The sequence below is a fragment of the Balaenoptera musculus genome, chromosome 1, assembly GCF_009873245.2.
Source record: "Balaenoptera musculus isolate JJ_BM4_2016_0621 chromosome 1, mBalMus1.pri.v3, whole genome shotgun sequence".
In the NCBI taxonomy this organism is placed as follows: Eukaryota; Metazoa; Chordata; class Mammalia; order Artiodactyla; family Balaenopteridae; genus Balaenoptera; species Balaenoptera musculus.
In genome coordinates this window covers 60,712,091-60,733,017 of record NC_045785.1, presented here as the reverse complement: position 1 = coordinate 60,733,017, position 20,927 = coordinate 60,712,091, and the positions used below count along the sequence as shown (strand labels likewise).

General features: G+C 34.3%; 1 protein-coding gene across 1 annotated transcript in view; it reads left to right on the top strand.

The window, feature by feature from the left end:
• ANKRD13C (ankyrin repeat domain 13C) overlaps nt 1-20,927 on the top strand; it is an 82,646-nt gene that overhangs the window by 57,978 nt on the left and 3,741 nt on the right. Inside the window, exons 9-12 of the mRNA XM_036857340.1 lie at nt 1,978-2,139; nt 9,652-9,731; nt 10,980-11,078; nt 13,951-14,051. Of these exons, the coding sequence (XP_036713235.1) occupies nt 1,978-2,139; nt 9,652-9,731; nt 10,980-11,078; nt 13,951-14,051 (442 nt within the window). The remainder of the gene's footprint in view (nt 1-1,977; nt 2,140-9,651; nt 9,732-10,979; nt 11,079-13,950; nt 14,052-20,927) is intronic.

Sequence of the window (20,927 nt, the reverse complement as noted above, 5' to 3'; positions counted from 1 at the left end):
GAATTCACTGGTGGTCCAGTGGTTAGGACTCAGTGCTTTCACCACTGTGGCCTGGGTTCAGTCCCTCATTAGGGAACTAAGATCCTGCAAGCTGCACAGCACAGCCAAAAAAAAAGAAAAAGCCTTCGTAGCAACATCTAGACTGGTGTTTGCTTGAACAGTTGGACATCATAGTCTAGGCAAACTGACATAAAATTAACCACCACACAGTCTTACACATAAAGCTGAAAAATCTCCCTTGACCACTACTCACAATCCCAGAGTCCTTTGCAGAAGGTTATCCAGCTGTATATCCCCCCAGACCTTTCTTTATGCTTTATGTACATAAATATCTATCTATAATAATATTTAGCTTTAGTTGTTGATAGGTTTATTTTTCATAAAGTGTCATTTTATCTATTGTTTTGCAACTTTTTTTCCCCCAATGTCTTAGAAGTGTTTTCTTTTCAGTAGTATTACTTCATTCTTTTTAGCAACTGCATAGTATTCCATAGTATGGATATATTGTAATTTATTTATCCAGTCTCTTATTTTTGGACACTTAGATGGACACACATTTGTGTCCAGTTTTCTCCCACTATAAATGATGTTATGTTTACTATCCTTTTACATGCCTTTATAGATAGCAAGAAATGGAATGGCTGGATTATGGGGAATATACATTTAAATTTTTTTATCGATATGATTTATTTTTAATAAATGCTTTTTCATTATAAGATTTCAAAAATTGATCATTATCACTTGAGTGTTTCCCAACCACAGAAAAATTCTCACTGTGAGATCTAGGTTCATCAGTTTTCCTCTCTAAGCCTATTTGGCAACAAGTAGCATTATAGGATTCCCAGTTGTGAGATCCTACATTGCAATCCATTTGTTGGCTTGAAGTCTTATTTGTTTGTACTCTGTTCTTCTGGACAGCATTAGAAGGATCACTTCAAGAGAAGATAAAAATTGAAGCTGCTGTTCATCTAGTGCTACTGCTAAGCAGCTCAAAGCTCTTGAAGAGTGTCTAGGTGATCTTCTTAAATCTTTGACAGGTAAGGAGGGAGTCAGTAATGCTTATGGTTCCCATTTTGTAGGTAGAAACAGGTACAGAATGCCTTGCTTTCTAATGACTGGTAAAGAAGCCACCAAAAGCAAGGTGGAAATGGAAGCAACAATAAGCACTTAGTTTTGGAATGCCAGAAAACAACAGCAAGAGGAGAGCAAGTGATCTGCATGCAGGTAGAAATGGGAAGCTTGTTTTCAGTAAGTTACTGATCATGTTTTTTGAGGTAAGGTATTTCAAACTCTGACCACCTGTGGGTCTGAAAAAAGGTGAAGGTTAATGTTGAAGGAGCCCTCTTTTCTTGATGTCCTTTTAATCCATTTGAGTTTCCCTATCCCCAGTCCGTAATATAAATACATAATTATATTGATGAGCAAAACTACTTGGTTGTTCTCCCTTTGTTGAAAGAAGCAAGCAACTGTAACTTGAAGTTTGGGCCTGTTAGAGAATATTGGAACAGGTAATTAATTTTAGTTGTACTAGAAAATTTTATGTGACTAAGACTATTTCTTTTTATTCCATTTTTTTCTATCTATAAAATGGGAACATTAATTATCCCTGACCCCTCCTTGTAACTCATGATATTTGACTATTAGCTAAATTAAGTTGTCAGATAGTTTTGTGCTACTTGGGAGTAGATTCTAAAGGAATACTATGTGTTGTTTTTACTTAGACTTAATTCATTTGCAGATTAACTACCATATATCTTGTGTGTTTTAAATTTTCCTTTATAAATTTGAAATGTGTAATTTTATGTATTTTTTAGCTTAATAGAATGTATAAAATAATTTGATAATTTCAAGTACCAGAGGAATATTTTATTTACATCTAAATGTTATATGTTTATGAAGAAACTGTGTATTACTTTGAAACTTTAAAAAAAATCTAAGATAAACTTTATTATTTTGAAATATTTGATTTTGTTTTAGGAAAGGGTAGGAAACTTTTTGGCCGACTTTTATCTGGTGAATGGACTTGTTTTAGAATCAAGAAAAAGAAGAGAACATCTCAGTGAAGAAGATATTCTTCGAAATAAGGCCATTATGGAGAGTTTGAGTAAAGGTGGAAACATAATGGAGCAGAATTTTGAGGTATAACTTTTACTTTTCTTAATTTATAATGTTCTAAAGAGAGAGGAGGTAGACTTCATTCCTGGCATTCAGTGAGTTTATATAAGTATGCTCATAGGTTTTGTTTACCATGTATCACCTTTTATTTTTCTGTGATACGGTCTTAGGTGATTTTTTGTGAACCTGTTCTTGAACTTTGAGTCTTCACTAATAAATAGATTAAAATTGTTTTGTAAGCATGAAACCTGGTGTTAATTTTTAATCCATGTCCCTTTGCATATATTCTTTTTCCTATTTCACCAACTGAAATCTGCTGCTGATTTGAAGACCTGGCTAAAAATCTACCTACTTTATGAAGTCATTTCTAGCCTATACCTTCCCATAAATTTTTTATTCAGTATGTATTTTTTGAAAACATGGTACATGCAAAGAATTGTGTGACAGTAGGAAAAGGGGAGGGAAATCAAGGAAATACATAGCTATATGAGACAAGGTAACTTGGCTCTATAATCTTATTTCCCTAGTAAGATGAATTGGAGGGTTTCTTAAATTTATTTTTTATTTTAACAATTTTAGACTTTAAAACCAGAAAAAAAATGATTCCCAAATGTTAACATTTTACTACATTTTTTATAGCAGTGTTTTTAAGGATTGGGACCCTTTAGTGGATTATGAATTCAATTTGTGGGCTGTGACCCCCACTGTTTTTTTTTTTTTTTGAAGTAGAATCTAAATTCAGATAATAAGGAAAAACTAGAGCAGATAGTATGGGTCCTTATTACTTTATGAAACAATAGTGTCAGGGGTTTATGTTGTGTCTACTTGCATATGTGTGACTGCTGTGTTATAGTGTAAAATGTGAGTCACAGTCAGAAAAAGATGAAAGGCTACTATGAGGAGACTTGAATTCCTTGAATGTTTAGCCTCTCCCCTATGGTATTGTGCCAGATTACATTTTCAGGATAGACAAACTTTTCAGAACAGTATGCCAAGTCTCAACTAATTCATGGTGATACTGTGTGTGCCAGCAAAATTATTTTAATGTTTAGAAAGTTTATATATTGAGTGAATCAACCATAGTTTAGTTAAGTGAGTATAGGATGTAAAGTGCTTAAGAATCCACATTGAATGTTTAAGTTAAAATCGTGATCCAGTTTAGTGTGAGCCTGTCCCCTTCCTGCCAGATCCTCTTTGCAGTCCTCATTTTTCTTTTGTCCTTGGGTTAGAGCCTCACTAGACTTTCTTTTCCAGAAGCCTCCTGGGATTTGCTGATCTCTCGATCAGTAGGAGGTAATAGGATGTGATATGCTCAGGAAATAGAAATGGAGATGAATTGAAGAGAGGGAATGATGAGCTTAATCTTTGACAAAGCTGCTACCCTTTCCCATTGTTAACCAGACATAAAGACTATTTCTTTGGACTATATTGTGATTTAAATTTTATAACAGTTCTTTTTAAAAAAGTGATTTTGTTGTGGTGGTGCTTATTGCTACCTTTGTTTAATTTTGGCTGCAAACCATTTTGGGATGAGTACACAAATTTATTTTCTTTAGGGCAGAGATTGTAACTTGATGCACTTGAATTGGTAAAGGGGTCTTTAAATGACATTTTAATCACGTATAGTTTGGCACGTTGAAATTAAAACATAGTTTAATCCCAGATGCCTATATAATAAAACAAAATAATATGAATTAAATAATTAAGCTTCTGACTTCTGATCAGATCAAAGGAAATAGTTCCTGGGCATTGTGTGAAGTATTTTTTCATATATCATCTCATTTAATTTTTAATGATCACAATGACCTAATGAGATAACTATCATTGCCCAATTGTATAAAAAGGAAAATGAGGTTTAAAGAAATTAATATATCTGAAGTCACAAAGCTATAAGTAGCAAAGATGGGTTTTGATTCTTGGACCTTTACCCCAAGTTCTTCTTGTTCTTGGTCTAAGTATATTGCTTCCCAGATCGCCTTTGTTAAAGTCTCTTCTTTGTGTGTATCCAGATTTTCAACACGTCTTAGCAATTCTTTCAAAATATTGTGAAGTTGAAGTTGTAAAAGGAATGAGAGAACCTTGCTATTGGTAAATGTAGTAAAAATCAGTATTGTGGTGTTTTTTTCAATGATGCATATAGATCATATTAGTAAAAAGCATGTTTTTGGCTTTGGAACAATATTGAAAATTTCAAGAACCTAGAAAATATGTATGACTATTATGATTGTTTTCAAAAGACATGAAAATATTATATATATATATATATTTTTGGCCATGTTGTGCGGCTTGTAGGATCTTAGTTCCCCGACCAGGGATTGAACCTGCACCCTTGGCAGTGAAAGCGTGGAATCCTAACTACTGGACCGCCAGGGAATTCCCGAAAATATTATATTTTAAAGCCACATTTTAACAGAATTTCAGTTCTTAAAAATGTATGTCCTTTTCAGAATGAATTTATGTTCTTTATTCTAAATGAATAGCTTTTGAGTTTCCTTTTTTTTTTCAGACAAATATTTGTTTTAATTTCTATAAGAAATAGCTTATAGGTAACACTTAGAAGTTATTATTTGCCTTTTAACTAGTTTTGCCATGCCTACTCCTTCTTTCCCCTCTCCTTTCCAGACAGTTCTAATATTTAGTATATATATTTGACAATATTTTTTATAGTAAAATTTAAGTGCTCAGAAATTCTTAAGTTATGGATACTTGCTCCTCCACTTTTGGTGCTTTTTTCCACTTTGTTCTAACCAATTATTGTTGGAGGGGGGAGTAATGCCCCATTTATACCTTAGACAGTCATTGATAAAAGCATTAATTGTATGCCAGCTATATATACAGAATATTGAGTTAAACTCTATTAGTGATTATGTATTTTTTAATATATAAAATCAAAATAAGAATATATAGATATAAAATACATGAATGTGTTAAACTTCCAGAAACCTTTGCCATATAAAATATTAGAATTCAGCAAATCTAGCAATAAATCCAAACTATTTCTTATATGCTTCAAAGCATTAAAAGTTTGCATTTAATTATGTAGGAAAGGTTTGATGTCATTTTAGTTACAGAGCCTACTGACTTAGGGAAATAAACTTAGAAAGCCATCTGGTGTCCTGTGGCAGCCTTCATGTCTTCCTGTTTCATTAGATAGTTATGGGAACAGTATAGTGGGAACACTGATGGGTTCAGCTGTGAGTATCAGTATATAACAAAGGATCAATTAGAATAAACATAAACTAAGAAAGACCTTGTTAAAATATAATAACTGATATTCATAATGATGAAGTAAAGTGCTCAGTGGAAGGTTAAATTAGATTCATTACAGTCTCTACTAAGATGGGGAATGTATAATGTATAGTTTAGACTTACAGCTTGAGTCTGGCGCCTTAGACCACTCGGCCATCCTGACAGCCCTAATGTATAGTTTAGAAAGAATTCTACTGGAAATAGTAGAAACTGCTTAGAGAATTTTATTACCTGAAAAAATATACTTATATGACATGCCGCATTATCTAATCATGCCAGGAAAATAAGTCTTTACTATGATAATTTTTTTTGATTTTATATATATATATATAAAAACACATCAGTTATAGCCAAATGTATATACAGGTATTAAATATATATATTATATATTAAATATATATATATATATTAAATAGACTGGAAGCAAGAGTAGACAAATTTTAAGCAGTGTTCTGAAAGAGAAATTGACCATGATCTGCTTAGTTAGATAGAGATTTGGGTGGAGGTGTGATTAACCTTTGCTATGGTTCTGGGTTGGAGCATCAGTGGTAAATTTTTTCAGTCATTTCTTCTGTTTGTTACAGCTTCTATTAGCTTGCCTGCCTTCTGCAGGATCACAAGACACTGTTTTACCTAATGTTTTGCCACAATATTTATGACAGTCACTACCTATTAAGCCCATTTGTCATTCTATTAATAGCCATTGCCACATGCCATACTATTGTGTGTAGTATCACATTTTATATATCATATTTAGTATTGGTTATGATATAATTTTGGCTGATTATAACAGTAACTTAAACAAGACAGGAGTTTATTTTTCTCTCATGGAAAAATCTGAGTTTATATGGTTTCTTTGCTCTGTGAGTTAATCTCAGACCTAGCCTTTTTTTTTTTTTTTGATCTTATTTCTCTACCATTTCTAGGATCTGGCCCTCATTCACATGGTATACGATGTTTTATTACCTGTTTAGCATTCCAGCCATTAGGAATGATAATTCCTAATAGTAATTAAGAAAGAGAGGACATGCCTGTTCTGTTTGAGTACCCAATCAGACGTTGCATACATCACTGCTCAAATCCCATTGGTTAGAACTTAGGTATAACTAATTTAGCTAGCTGTAAAGATATCTAGAAGTCTTTAATCTAGGAAGTCATGTGTCCAGCCAAAAATTGGTAGGGAGGTTCTTTTACAACAAAGAACAGGAGATAGATTATTGATTGAGTAGACAATTAGTATTCTCTAATGTCTCATTGTTAGATACATACCTGATGCTTCAGTTACCACATAAACACTAGTAACTGTCACCCAATATATACCTTCAATTCTGACCTGTCTTTTAATCACCAGATCTATAGTATTTTGCCTACCTCCACTTGGATAAACGTAGGTATCTAAGATTTAGTATGTTTAAATCTGATCAATTTTTTCATTCTTCTTATTTTCTGTCCTGAGTGGTAACACCATTATCTACTACCATTACCCAAACCAGCAATCTGAAATTTGTCCTTGGACTTCTTAGCTCTCCTTACCTCTGTGTCTAATCGATTACAAAATCCTAAAGATCTCGTGAATCTATTTCTCTTCCTCCATTTTGAAATAGCTTATCATTTCTCATTTGGATTACTGAGATAGCTTCCTAACTTACTCACTGCTACCAGAATGACCTCTCTGAAATAGATTGAACTATGTAAAGCCTCAATAACTAAAATGTATAGAATATTTACTATGTGTCAGGCACTATTTTAAGTATTTTATGTTAACAAGCCAGTTTTATCCTTACAATGACCCTCTGAGGTTATGTAGTTGACTAAACTGAGACAAAAGAGGTTAAATAATTTGTCCAAAGTCAGCTAGTAATTGGCAAAGCCAGGATTTGGTCAGTCTGGCTCCAACGTTTGTGTTCTAAAACATTATATTGCTCAAAATATTTGTCCATTGCTTTCTGAGTAAAATACAATCTACTTAGTGCACAAAACCCTTTCAAACTGCTTTTTCTCTTCTGTGTCTTGCCCACTTACCTTGTATCTTGCTATTTTTCCTTCATGTATGCTACACATGAAGGGAAAAATAGCACCACACTTGTAGTTTCCCAGTACAGCATGCTTTTTCTCACCATTGTACTTTCCTCAATGTCCTTCATTTGGTTATTTTGTTCTCTTTCTTTTAGACTTCTCCACCAGGAACCACCATTGCTGGCACATCTTTTTGGCTACCCCAGTCTGGGTCAGAGAAACCTCTTCTCAGTGCTTTTATGCCATCCTCTTGATCCCTCTATCATAGCACACCCATCCTGGATTATAATTATCTACTTCCTGTGTGTCTCTTTGTAAACTTCTCAAGGGCAGAACGTCATCTTTCATATTGCCTGATGCTCAAAAACTGTTAGTTTCCTTTCTTCCCCTATTCTTCTGTTGCTACTCAGAGATCATCAATGATTTCTAACCAACAAAATCTATGGCCTTTTTTTCAGGCTTCTTTCCCTTTAAAGTCTTTGTTATGATATTGAAACAGTCTTTTCACTTCCATGATACTTGTCTTGCATCTTGTCATGATACTTGATACTTGATGCTCTGGTTTTTTCTTTTCCCTTTTTGATTAACATCTGGCTCCCTTCTGTCCTCTCCGCCCTCCCCTCTGGCAAATCTGTGTAGTTTTTAGGACTCAGTCATCAGTCCTCTGTTTTATTACTTTTCATTTAGTGAGAGAATTCTTAAATCATTATCTCTAAATATGATTTCTCTCCTTTTCTTTTTGTAACTGCCCTCTAGGAACTCCCCAGTATAAAATAGTTACTATTATTTACTGAATCCTTTATACTGTGCTAGGCACTAAGCTTTTCCATACACTAACTCCTTGAATTCTTAACTATGAGTTGAGTGGTCATATTCCCATTTTGCAGGTGAGTTAAATTGACAGTAATATAAATAACATGGCCCAATTCACACAACTACCAGGTAGTGGAGCTGGGTGGGATTCCAACTCATTTTTGTGTCTTCAAAATCCTTGATTTTAACAACTCTAATATGCTGCCTATTAACATCTTAAACTCATTATATCCAAAACTATACTTCTCTGAATGGGACCCTCTCCCAGTGTTACTATTCATTTTGTTATTTATGTGTCTTTCACTTATTGCCCTTTTGCTCTACAGTTTGTGTTGTTGGTTTCTCCTTAGCAATTTTCGATTTCTACTGCCACTCCCTTAGTTCTTTATTGCCAATTCATCCTATAGTGATCCAAGCTCTTGGTTAACAAAGATGAGGTGTAAGTTTTAAATCTGATATGACCTTTACCACTGTTGTTGATCTCCCTTTTGAACTTTCCTCCCTAGTTCAAATCAATCTAGTGTTTTCACTGTTAATTCTCTCTGTCCAAAATATTCTTTTTATTTTCTTTTCATTTAAATTTGAGCCTCAATCCCCTAGTCTCGATTTATTGTCTATAGAAAACTGCTTTCTTTTCTGAACCCCTGTATTACTCAGTTTTTTGTAAGCTCATTTGATCTTTAATCATTTAATACTTTGTATTCCTGATTAACTATTCATGTTTGTATGTGTTTCTTCTTTCCAACTTTGAATTGTAAACTCTGTGAAGTCAGGATTAGTTTTTATACTTCTCTGTAGTTCCCACGTTCAGCATCTAGCGTAATGCCAGGGACATTTTAGATGACTAAAACATCGAATGGGGTTTCCCTGGCGGCGCAGTGGTTAAGAATCCGCCTGACAATGCAGGGGACACAGGTTCCAGCCCTGGTCTGGGAAGATCTCACATGCCACGGAGCAACTAAGCCTGTGCCCCACAACTACTGAGCCTGCACTCTAGAGCCCACGTGCCACAACTACTGAAGCCCATGCTCCACAACAAGAGAAGCCACCGCAGTGAGAGCCCGCACACAGCAACGAAGAGTAGCCCCTGCTCGCCACAACTAGAGAAAAGCCGGTGCGCAGCAATGAAGACCCAACGCAGCCAAAAATAAATAAATTAAAAACAAAACAAAACAAACAAAAAAGACATTGAATGAATGGATTTTACTACTTTGACACTTTTCTTTTCATTTGAGATTTTTAAAATGATAATAAATATTATTGATGGAGCGTAAATCACCATGGAAGTATCTCAGAATAACCTCTTAAAGCATTATATTAAAGAGATTAAGTAGATTATAGTTTATTGTATGTTTTAATTTTATATTTTAAAAAATATAATTTTCTTTTCTCCCTTCCTCTTGGTCTCTGTCTCTGCTTCTCTCTCTCTCCCCCTCTCTGTTTGTTATTTTTTGGCAGCCGATTCGAAGACAGTCCCTTACCCCTCCTCCTCAGAACACTATTACATGGGAAGAATATATATCTTCTGAAAATGGAAAGTAAGTGTTGTTTTGTTTGTTTATATATTCTTTGGTTTTTAGAAAAGACAATTTGTAAAAACATGAATATTTAGGTGTAAAATGTTTTTTACAGAGAATTATTAATATAGTTTCATCTGAAGCAGTTCTTTTTCCTTTTAAAAATATGGATGAAGCATGATGAGGGAGAAGCATCCCCAGTTACATTCTCTTTTTGAATAAGTTGTAGAGCCTTCTTTTTACATCCCTCTTGCCAATTTATATACACCAAAAAACCTATAGGACATTGTTCTAAGGAAATATGAGGACTTGCCCAGTGCAGTTGCTTATTTGAGTTTTTGCACTGTATGATGAACTTTATATTCTGTTATTATCCAGAGTCTTTTGCAAGGTATGTAAGGCTACTCATTGTTTATCTACTTTTTGCCTTTCCAAGTTCATCTCCTGTCATCATCTCTTTGTTTCAGCCTGTGCCAGACTACTTCTTACTATCCTTACCCAAGACTTTTGCTTAATGTTATATTGCTAATACTTAGTAGAGTACCTAGTACATAGTTTTTGTATCCAGTAAATGCTTATTGAATAAAAGAATGATGAATGAATGGTTTATTTTGAATGAATAAATAAATAAGAATTTTTTTCTAGCTGACCATGTCAAAGAAAATACAGTCCTTTGTAGAAAATATTCTTTTGGTGGAGAATAAATTATTACCTACCCTCATGCTTAGTAAGAAGTTGTCTTTTTTTTTTTTGTTTATGTTGAAAGGCTTATTGTTATACTTTTTCTAACTTCTCTAAAATGTTTCCATCTTATAATATTCTACAAGTAATATAAAATTCTGTATTCTTTACATCACTTCTTATTGATCAGTGCTGAGAACCATAGACAGTAAGAGATTGAATTGAATAAGTGATTTAAAAGATATAAAATATTTTTAAAGTTTGTTTTTTTCTATGGATTTGCTTTGTTATTAAAAATAGTGATTATTAAAATTCAATATGAAATTTTCTGGGTTTTGATCATATTCTTCTGAACTTTTATGCTTTGCTATTTTCTTTTTCTTGTTACCCTTGCTTGTCTCATTTATTATACATGTTTCATTCCCTTTTAGCATAATTTTATTTCTATCAGAGTAAGAAAAGTTGAAATACTAATGAATGTCATTGGAAGATGACAGATTCTTCTCAGGAAGATGACAGCATGTGGAAAAAATTTCCTAATATTTTCTTTCTTTCTTTCTTTCTTTCTTTTTTCCTTTTTCATTTTAGAGCTCCTCATCTGGGTAGAGAACTGGTGTGCAAAGAGAGTAAGAAAACATTTAAAGCCACAATAGCCATGAGCCAGGAATTTCCCTTGGGAATTGAGTCGTAAGTTTGTTATTAACTGCACAAGTTTATGAAAGAAGCTATTAAACTCTAAAGGCTATAATAATGTTGGCATCTGAGTGGTGCATTTGAGGCCTTTGAAATGTAAAAGCAAATAGCCATTGCTTTGACAGTGTGTCGTGCTCCCTTCTAGAAATTTTCCAGCTCACAAAATATTAACATTTTAATTATTTTAACCAGATAAATTTTCAAATAATTATTTTTTAATTACAAATGTAATACATGAATACATGCTTATTGTAAAAAACTAACAGTTTGGAAGTTTATAGAATAAAAATGGCAGTTTTCTTTCACCTCAGGTAAATAACAGGTAAATAACTGCTGTATTTTTGTCTAGATTTTTTGTTTTTTTTAGAATTTTTATAAAAATGGGGAACAGTCTACATTTTGTTCTGTTAGTTCCTTTTTTTCTTTTAAAAGTGAGTTATCTTGGAGTTCTTACAATAAGTACATTATTATCTATCTCTTTCTTCTTTCCTTGGTATTTTATAGTACTGATGTACTGCCATTTATTTTATCATCCCCCTACTGATAAACATTTTAATTATTTGTAGTTTGTCACCCTTATAAACAGTACTCCTGGAGTACTTGAATATATCCTTCCAAACCTGTATTCATCAGATGCTCATTAAAAAAATCGATTTGGAGAGATGGGTGGAATGGGAGGTGGGTAGCTAGAGCCGATTCTGACAGAACTGTACCTTTAGGCTTCTCACTAAAGTAGGGGATGAATTGAAGTCCTAGGCTTTCCTTTGTAGATCCTTCCACTTTCAGTCTGGCGTAATACATTAAAAAAAAAATTCTCATGGAAGAGAGCAGGACCCTTCCTTTCTACAAATTCTATGCACATCTCATACTCCTCAATAGCCAAGCTTTGGAAGAGTAGATAGAATTTGGTATACAGTCCTCAAGTTATTGATCAAAGAGGGAAATAAATAAATAGTTCTCAGAAGATGCAGGAAGGGAATTAGCCATACATACAAATCTGCATAATTTATCATATCTTGGACCCAAATGACTCCAAGATGCACCAGATATATACTCTAATGAAGAAGAATAATGTAGCAAATTATAGATGCTCTCAATTTTAGGAGTTATCCCAATTTCAGAGATGTTAATGTGTGAAAAAAAAAATGGGTATTTTAGAATTTATAAAATGTGGAATTATAGCCATTCCCCCTGCAAAAAGTAAAATAAGGAATATAGATAGCATGTAAAAGCCAGAAAAAGAACTCATTCTAGAATAAAATATAAGTCAAAGAACAGAAGAAAATTCTTTGTAAATACTATAGGAAAACATAAAAAGAACATGAAATTGGTAAACTAGATCACTCTAAGATGAGATGCTAAGACAATAGAATGAAATGAAAAGGAGATTGTAAAGCTAAGGAAATAAATTAAGCACTAAATAGCACTATTGCAAAACAAATACATTAGAAACAACAATAAACAGGATAGATGTGACCAAAAATTAAATTTTTATAGCGTATAGTGAATCCAGTGAAAGAAGAGGTTAAAGAAATTTGAGAAGTAATATTTATGGAGGAGAATGGTTCAATATAAGGATCATTGCTGTTCCACTTAAATAGAAAGCCTCCAAAATGTAAACAAAATAGTATTCAAAATATGATAGAAGAAAAGAAAATTTCTCTGTATGGAAGAACTAAATCTGTAGCCTAACATTAGGCTCCAAGAAAAATTGATAGAGAAGGATTAGTAACAATGATTATATTGATTAAACTATTGTATTTCAATTGTAAATAGAGAGCTCTAAAGGCATTCAGGCGAAAAAGGGTAAAAAACAACCTGGCCTTACATTTTTTCACATCTTGACATTGCTGAGGCAAAGAAAGTGTGATCTGATAGTATATCTAGGTAAGATGTCATTTACATATCAAGGCAATTGAAAAGGATACAGAAGAATTCAATAAATATAGCAGCCATGGGCCTTTTTTGAAAGAAAAATACTACTACTTGAAAATGAAATTCATCCAACCAAAGGATAAAAGAAGTTATAGTATAATGACTAACATAATACTGAATGCTAAGACACCTCGTGAAATTGTAGTTAAGAGGGAAAGATTATAAACTGAAATTTTACGCCAGTCAGATTTCCCTTTAGTATGTAAAAAAGAAACACTCAGTTATCAAATCTATAAGAAATTAAGGAATAATAAGTACATAAGAGCCCTTCACACACACAAAATTGACAGTGAAATTCAGGCGTCCAAACAGTGAGGCTAATTAAAGAACTTGGGAATTTGTAGACTTCAGGAAGAAGACTAGTGTAAGCCTTGAATCTGCTGAAATAGAGATCTAAAATCAACAACTGTGGAAATTATGGCTGCCCAATAAAATGTGAAAGTTGGGCTTCCCTGGTGGTGCAGTGGTTGAGAGTCTGCCTGCCAATGCAGGGGACACGGGTTCGAGCCCTGGTCTGGGAAGATCCCACATGCCGTGGAGCAACTGGGCCCATGAGCCACAACTACTGAGCCTGCGTGTCTGGAGCCTGTGCTCTGCAACGAGAGGCCGCGATAGTGAGAGGCCCGCGCACCGCGATGAAGAGTGGCCCCTGCTCACCGCAACTAGAGAAAGCCCTCGCACAGAAACGAAGACCCAACACAGCCAAGAATAAATAAATAAATAAATTTAAAAAAATGTGAAAGTTATAAACTTTGACACAGTGAAAAGAATAATAAAACAAAAAATCAGGAGGTAGAAGGAGGTGTCATTTTCTCATCTTTAATATCTGGAAGTCAGTAATACTGTGTAAGTTTGAAGCATGTAGTTATAAAACAACATAAAGACACAATGAAATCAATTTGAAAAATTTTTTTCTCCTTCCATTTTTCAGATTATTGAATGTTTTGGAAGTAATAGCTCCCTTCAAGCACTTTAATAAGCTTAGAGAATTTGTTCAGATGAAGCTTCCTCCAGGCTTTCCTGTAAAACTAGGTAAGAGAAAAATTTTCATGTAAGTTCAGTGTCTATTAGAAATATGGAGCTGTTTACTAACATTTAAGAAGAAGAAATATGCTTTGAAGGAAAATGGATTTCCTAGTTTATATTTTTATATGGTTTTTCTGTAATTACATGCATTGATATTCATGTTTTGTCAAATATATAAAGTTCCTGATGAAAACTCTAATTCTACTTGATTTAAATCAAATGTAAGGGATATGCAAATACTTCATTCAAGAGGGTGTGGGTGAATTATGATGCACTGTGATAATGCTTTAATGCGAAATATAGGGAGACTGGATTTTAGCCCAAATTTTCAGCAGACTCTGAGTTTCTGAATAGTGGGAATGTTTCTGTTGTCAACAGTCATTATTCAGGGATACAGTAATACTCATTACACTTTACTTTTCAGTCTTAAATGTGTAAACTTAATTTCATTTTAAACAATGATCTTTCAAAACAGTAAACTCTCATTTTCGTATATATTTATCTTCTTAACTATATTAGAAAACTGGGAGCAAGACGCTATTTACAGGTTCTTTAGGAGTTGAGGCTTAGATTTAGCATTGATTTAAGCTCCAGGAGGGCCTTCAATACCATCCATTGATCCAGCCACCAAATATTTAATCAGTGCCTGCTGTGTACTGGACCCTTTTCTATGGGGGGGATGAGAGACAGCAAAAAGCCCCTGCCCTTTTGGTGTTTACATTATGGATGGGGTGGGGGGATATTATATAATAATATAACTTTTATATAAGTCCTCTGATATATTTTATATTGTTTCACTCAATATTACTGAAACCACATCTCAGAATAATTAGGCCAAAATGCTTTACTCCCAGAAGTAATGCTTTTATTACTAAAATTAAACTCGACCTTCTCAACTTTCCAAATTTGGGAATACATTTTGTGAATTAAAATTGATTTTAAAACATGTTCTAACTATGTCATTCTAGATTCCCTTTGTGATGTAAAAGCACTGGGAACCCAGTGTCTACTTGAGTAAACCAGTGATAAGATTCTAGGCAGAAACTGTTAGAAAACTAAATCTGAGTGTTTGAGCTGTGGATCATTACATGAGTATTTCTGCAGAAGCTTAAAATCCCACTGTAATTGTCTATAGCCAGAAAATAGTTCAAGCATTGGACTCTCTTCTATATACTGTATTTAAGGGGCACAGTGACAAACTAGAATAGAGGGTAGGGATTAAATATGTGAAACTATTACTGTATTCACATTTTTTAAAGTCCCAAACACAAATCAAACCTCACAAGTTTTTTTATGAAAAAGAAATACTTTGATTATATAGAAAGGAAAAAAGTCTACAATACATTTTTGCAGGCATTTCTCTGATATAGAGCCATATTAACAAGGGATTTATAATTTTTTGCTTGTATACTTATTGGGAATTTGCTTACCTCTGTCTCTCTTGTCTCTTTGTCCTTCTTTCAAAATGACCCTATAAAACTCCAGTCCTATATCAGTTTAATCTTCAGTCATTTCTGTTTCTATATTTAGGCTAGAAGGTACAATTGAGGGGAAAAATTTGGGTATTGTTAACACAATTACATGTTTTCAAAAGAAGCCAGAGCTTTAAATGCTGATTTTGAATGATCTTTTCTCTGATTTGCTGCTTCCCTCATTCTGCTTTCAAAGGCTAAATTTGAACCTCCTTCACCAGTCCCCATCCCCATCCCCCCACTACTTCCTCCCACAATCTAAGCAGATGAATTTTGTTTTCTTAGTTACAAAAAAAAGCCATCAGAAATGAGACCTCCCTCATTACTCCCAACTTCTCATACAAACTTTTCTGCCCCAAGCCCTATCTTTTCCTCCATCTTTTCTATCTCAGTGGAAGTGGTGTCCCTTTTCTTAGCTTGATTATTCTCTTCATTTGTACTGTGGATCTGTTCTCCTCCCCGTTTTTTTAAAAAGCTTGCTCTATCAGTTTCCCCATATTTCTCCTTTATCTTCCAACTCCTTCTGTACAGCCTTTTTCCTCTTAGCTGTTAGGCTCTGTTCAGGTCTTTCTCCTTTTAAAGTTAAACCAATTAAAGGTCTTTCTCCTTTTAAAATTCACCCAATCTAGGGAGTTCCTTGGTGGCCTAGTGGTTAGGATTCTGGGCTTTCATTGCTGTGGCCCGGGTTCAGTCCCTGGTTGGGGAACTGAGATCCTGCAAACTGCACGGTATGGCCCCCCCAGAAAAAAAGTCAGGCCCAGGGAGGTGAGGAGAAGATGGCCAAACTTCAGAAATAAAATTCAACCAATCTAATGAAACAATCCCTTTAGCTCCACCCTACCCAGCCCTTGCCTTTAATCTTTGCTTTTCATAGCCAAGTTGCTTGAAAGTCTACTTTTATCTCTCCATTCTTTCTTTCTATTTATAGTTATATTATAAATGGGGGAAGGTGAAAGGAGATAAAGGGAGGCAAAATTTTTCTACTTCACTTGAATTGCTAAAGTGATGACACCAGGAGCCTATGATAAATTAGTTATATGTAATGTATACCTAGAGCAACCACTAAAGAAGGTGTACAAAGAGATATACTCAAAACCACTATAGATAAATAAAAATAAAATTCTAAAAATTAGTCATGTTGGGACTTCCCGGGTGGTCAGGTGGTTAACACTCTGCGCTTCCACTGCAGGGGGCACAGGTTCGATCCCTGGTTAGGGACGTTCCACATGCTATGCGGTGCAGCCAAATAAATAAATAAATAAATAAATAAATAAATAAATGCGGTGCAGCCAAATAAATAAATAAATAAATAGATAGATAGATAAATAGATAGATAAATAAATAAATACATAAATGTCATGTAACCTACAGGAAGGCAAGAAAAAGAAAAATATATAAAAAAAGAGAGACAACAAGCAAAAAAACAAAAAAATGAAACAGCAGACTTAAGTCTTAAGTATATAAATAATTCCATTAAGTATAAATACTCTAAATAGAACATTTAAAAGATATAGATTGGAAAAACAGATTAAAAAAACATGACTCTACTACATGCTATCTTCAAGAAACTCTCTTCAAATATGATATTGAGAAGTTGAAAGTGAAAGGATGGAAAAAGATATATCATGCAAACATTAATCAAAGGATAACAGGACTAGCTACAGTAGATTTCAGAGCAAAGAAAACTACCGGGGTGCGGGGGGCATTATATAACGATAAAGGAGTCAATCCATGAAGAAGAATAGCAATCTTAAATGTGTATACCAAACAACAGAGCTGCAGGATAAGTGAAGCAAAAACTGAAAGAAATGAAAGGAAAAATAGATTTTCAATTATAATTAGAGTCTTCAGCACCCTTCTCTCAACAGGTGATACAACAACTTGAAAGAAAATGAGCAAGGATATTCTAGAACATCTCGACAACCCCATAAACCAAAGTACCTAATTGGCATTTATAGAACAGTTTACCCAACATCAGCAGAATACACATTTTTTTTCAAGTACTCATGGAACATATACCAAGATAGGCCATATCTTGGGCTATAAAACAAACCTTAATAATTGAAAAACAATCACAGTAGAATCAAACTAGAAATTAATAATAGAAAGATAACAAGACTCTCCAGTTTGTGATATTTTGTTATGCACTCTTCTAAATAATTTAAAGGTCAATGGTGAAATCTCAAGGGAAAAGAATATATTGAGCTGGATGAAAGTAAAATTACAAATATCAAAATTTGTATAATATAGCTAAAGTCATGCTGAGAGGGAAATTTATAGCACTAAATGCATACATTACAAAAAGAGAAAAAGTCTTAAATCAATAATCTAACCTCCTACTTCAAGAAGTTAGAAGAACATATAAACCCAAAGCAAGCAGAAGGAAGGAAATAATAAAGAGTAGAAATAAATGAAAGAGAAAACAGAGAACAAATAGAGAAAGTCAGTGATGCAAAGAGCTGGTCCTTTGAAAAGAGTGATGAAGTCAACAAATCTGTAGCAAGACAGATAAAGAGAGAATGAAACAGGATAGCATGACAGATCTTGCAGAAATCAAAAGGATAGTAAGTGTAATAATGAATGCAAGGGAAAAAAAGGCATTCAGAGTAGAAAGGAAGAAATTAAATCTTCTCTATTTGCAAATGACATGATTCTATGAGTTGAATCCCAAAGGTTCTAGAAACAAACTAGAGTTAATGCATTCTGCAAGATGGCAGGATAAAAGTTAAACATACAAGAATTAGTAATGGGCTTCCCTGGTGGCGCAGTGTTTGAGAATCTGCCTGCCAATGCAGGGGACACGGGTTCGAGCCCTGGTCTGGGAGGATCCCACATGCCGCAGAGCAACTAAGCCCGTGAGCCACAACTACTGAGCCTGCGCGTCTGGAGCCTGTGCTCCGCAACAAGAGAGGCCGCGATAGTGAGAGGCCTGCGCACCGCGATGAAGAGTGGCCCCCACTCGCCGCAACTAGAGAAAGCCCTTGCACAGAAATGAAGACCCAACACAGCTAAAAATAAATAAATTAATTTTTAAAAAAATAAAAGAATCAGTAATATTTCTGTATATTAGCATTGAACACACTGACACCAAAATTAAATATTTTTTATGATTGCGTAAAAAAGGAAATAGATGTAAATTTAACAAAACATTTACAGTACTTGTATGCAGAAAATTATAGAACACTGATGAAAGAAATAAAAGAAGATCTAAACAAAAGTAGAGACATAACGATGCTCATGGATTGGAAGATTCAACATAGGAAAGATGTTAATTCTCCCCAAAGAGATAGATGGGTTTAACACAATTCTTATCACAATCCCAGCCATATTTTTTTTGTAGACTGAGAAAAGATTATTTTAAAATTTACATGGGATGGCAAAGAAACTAGAATATCTATATTAGTTTTCGAGGGCTGCATAACAGAATACCACAAACTGTGAGTGGCTTAAACAATAGAAATTTATTGTCTCAGTTCTGGAGATTAGAAATCTGAGATCAGGGTGTCAGCTGGGTTAGCTCCTTCTGCAGGCTATGAGAGGAAATCTGTTTCATGGCCCTCCTCTAACTTCTGGTGATGTTTTTTGGCTTGTAGAAGCATCACTCCAATCTTTGCCTTCATCTTCACGTGGTGTTCTTTTCCTGTACGTGTGTCTTCGAATTTCCCCTTTTTGTAAGGACACTAGCCATTGGGTTAGGGACCACTCTAATGATTCTTAATTTGATTACTTCTGCAAAGACCCTGTCTCAAAAAACAGTCACATTCTTAGGTTCTGGGGGTTAGGACTGGAATAGATCTTATTTGGAGGGGAAAGAATGTGACTCAGAACAATAGCCAAAACAATATTGAAAAAGAATGAAGTGTGAGTAATCAGTCTGCTCCATTTCAGTATTTACTGTATAGCTATAGTAATCAAGACTGCATGGTATTGGTTGAGATATAAACATATAAGTCAACATAAGAAAAGAGAATCCAAACATAGATCCTTATAAATATGCTCAACTGATTTTTGATAAAGGTACAAAAGTAGTTCAGTGGAGGAAAGATAGCCTTTTCAACAAATGATACTGGAGCAATTAGACATGCAAAGGCAAAAAAAATGAAACTCCACCTTAATCCTACAGCTTATACAAAAATTAACTGAAAATGAATCATGGACTTAAATTTAAACGTAAAATAAAACAATAAACCTTAGGAAATAAACTTAGAAGAAATTCTTAGGGATCTGGGTTTAAGCAAAGAGTTCTTAGACTTCACACCACAGCATGACCCATAAAAGAAAAAAAATCAATGAATCGGACTTCTTCAAAAGTAAAAAAACTCTGCTCTGTGAAAGACCCAGTTAAGAGTAAAAAAACACAAGAATGCTTAAAACTCATCAGTAACAAAATAAACAAGCCAGTTAGAAAAGAGCAAAAGACACAAAAAGACATTTCACCAGAGAGGATATATAAATGGAAAATAAGCACAAAAACAGTGCTGAGAATCATTAGCCATTAGGGAAGTGCAAATTAAAACCACAGTGAGATATCATTACATGCACCTAAACAGAATGGCTAAAATAAAACATGGTGACAACTCCAAATGTTTGTGCAGATGTGGAAAAACGGGATTGCTCATACATTGCTGGTGGTTATGTAACATGGTACAGCCACCCTGGAAAACGTTTTAGCCGTTTCTTAAAAAAAAACAAACAACTAACCACCCAACTTCCATGTGATCAGTCAGTTGCATTCCTAGGCATTTATCGCCAAAAAATAAAGATATGTTCACACAAAAACCTGTATACAAAAATAAGTTTGTAATAGCCTCAAGCTAGAAACAACCCAGCTGCTCGGTGCAGATTCTCTTCATCTCTTTCACTCTGTGTTTATTATTGATGTTCACATCGTTAAGTCTACTGGACACTTTTCTGTTATCTGACTTAATCTCTCCAAGATTTCATTCTTTCTGTGGAGTCCTTGTCCCAGTGAAAGCTGGTAGTTTCTCTTCAGATTTCCTCGCACTTCTTTGATAGAGTTCTCTCTCTTGATCTGCTTCCTGCCTCTCTGACTGCTCCTTCTGGAGCACATCCCTCCTATTACTTTTGTCACCCTACATTATATTCTTATTACATCTGCCTAAACTTAAGCTAGAACATGTTACTACTATGCTCACAACCATCCACTGGCTTTCCATCTCATCCAGAGTAAAAGCCAAAGACTTTTTCTTGACCTAAACCCCGCTTGATCTGGCTGCCTATTTCTTCTCAAACCTCATCTTCTGCTGATCTTTCCCGTACTCATTTGGCTGTAGCCACACTGATCTCCTAGCTGTTCCCAGAATAAACCATACACTTTCATTTTAGGGCTTCTTTACTTATTCCCTCTACCTGGAATTTTCTTCCTCTAGGCAACTGTGTAGTTTGTTCT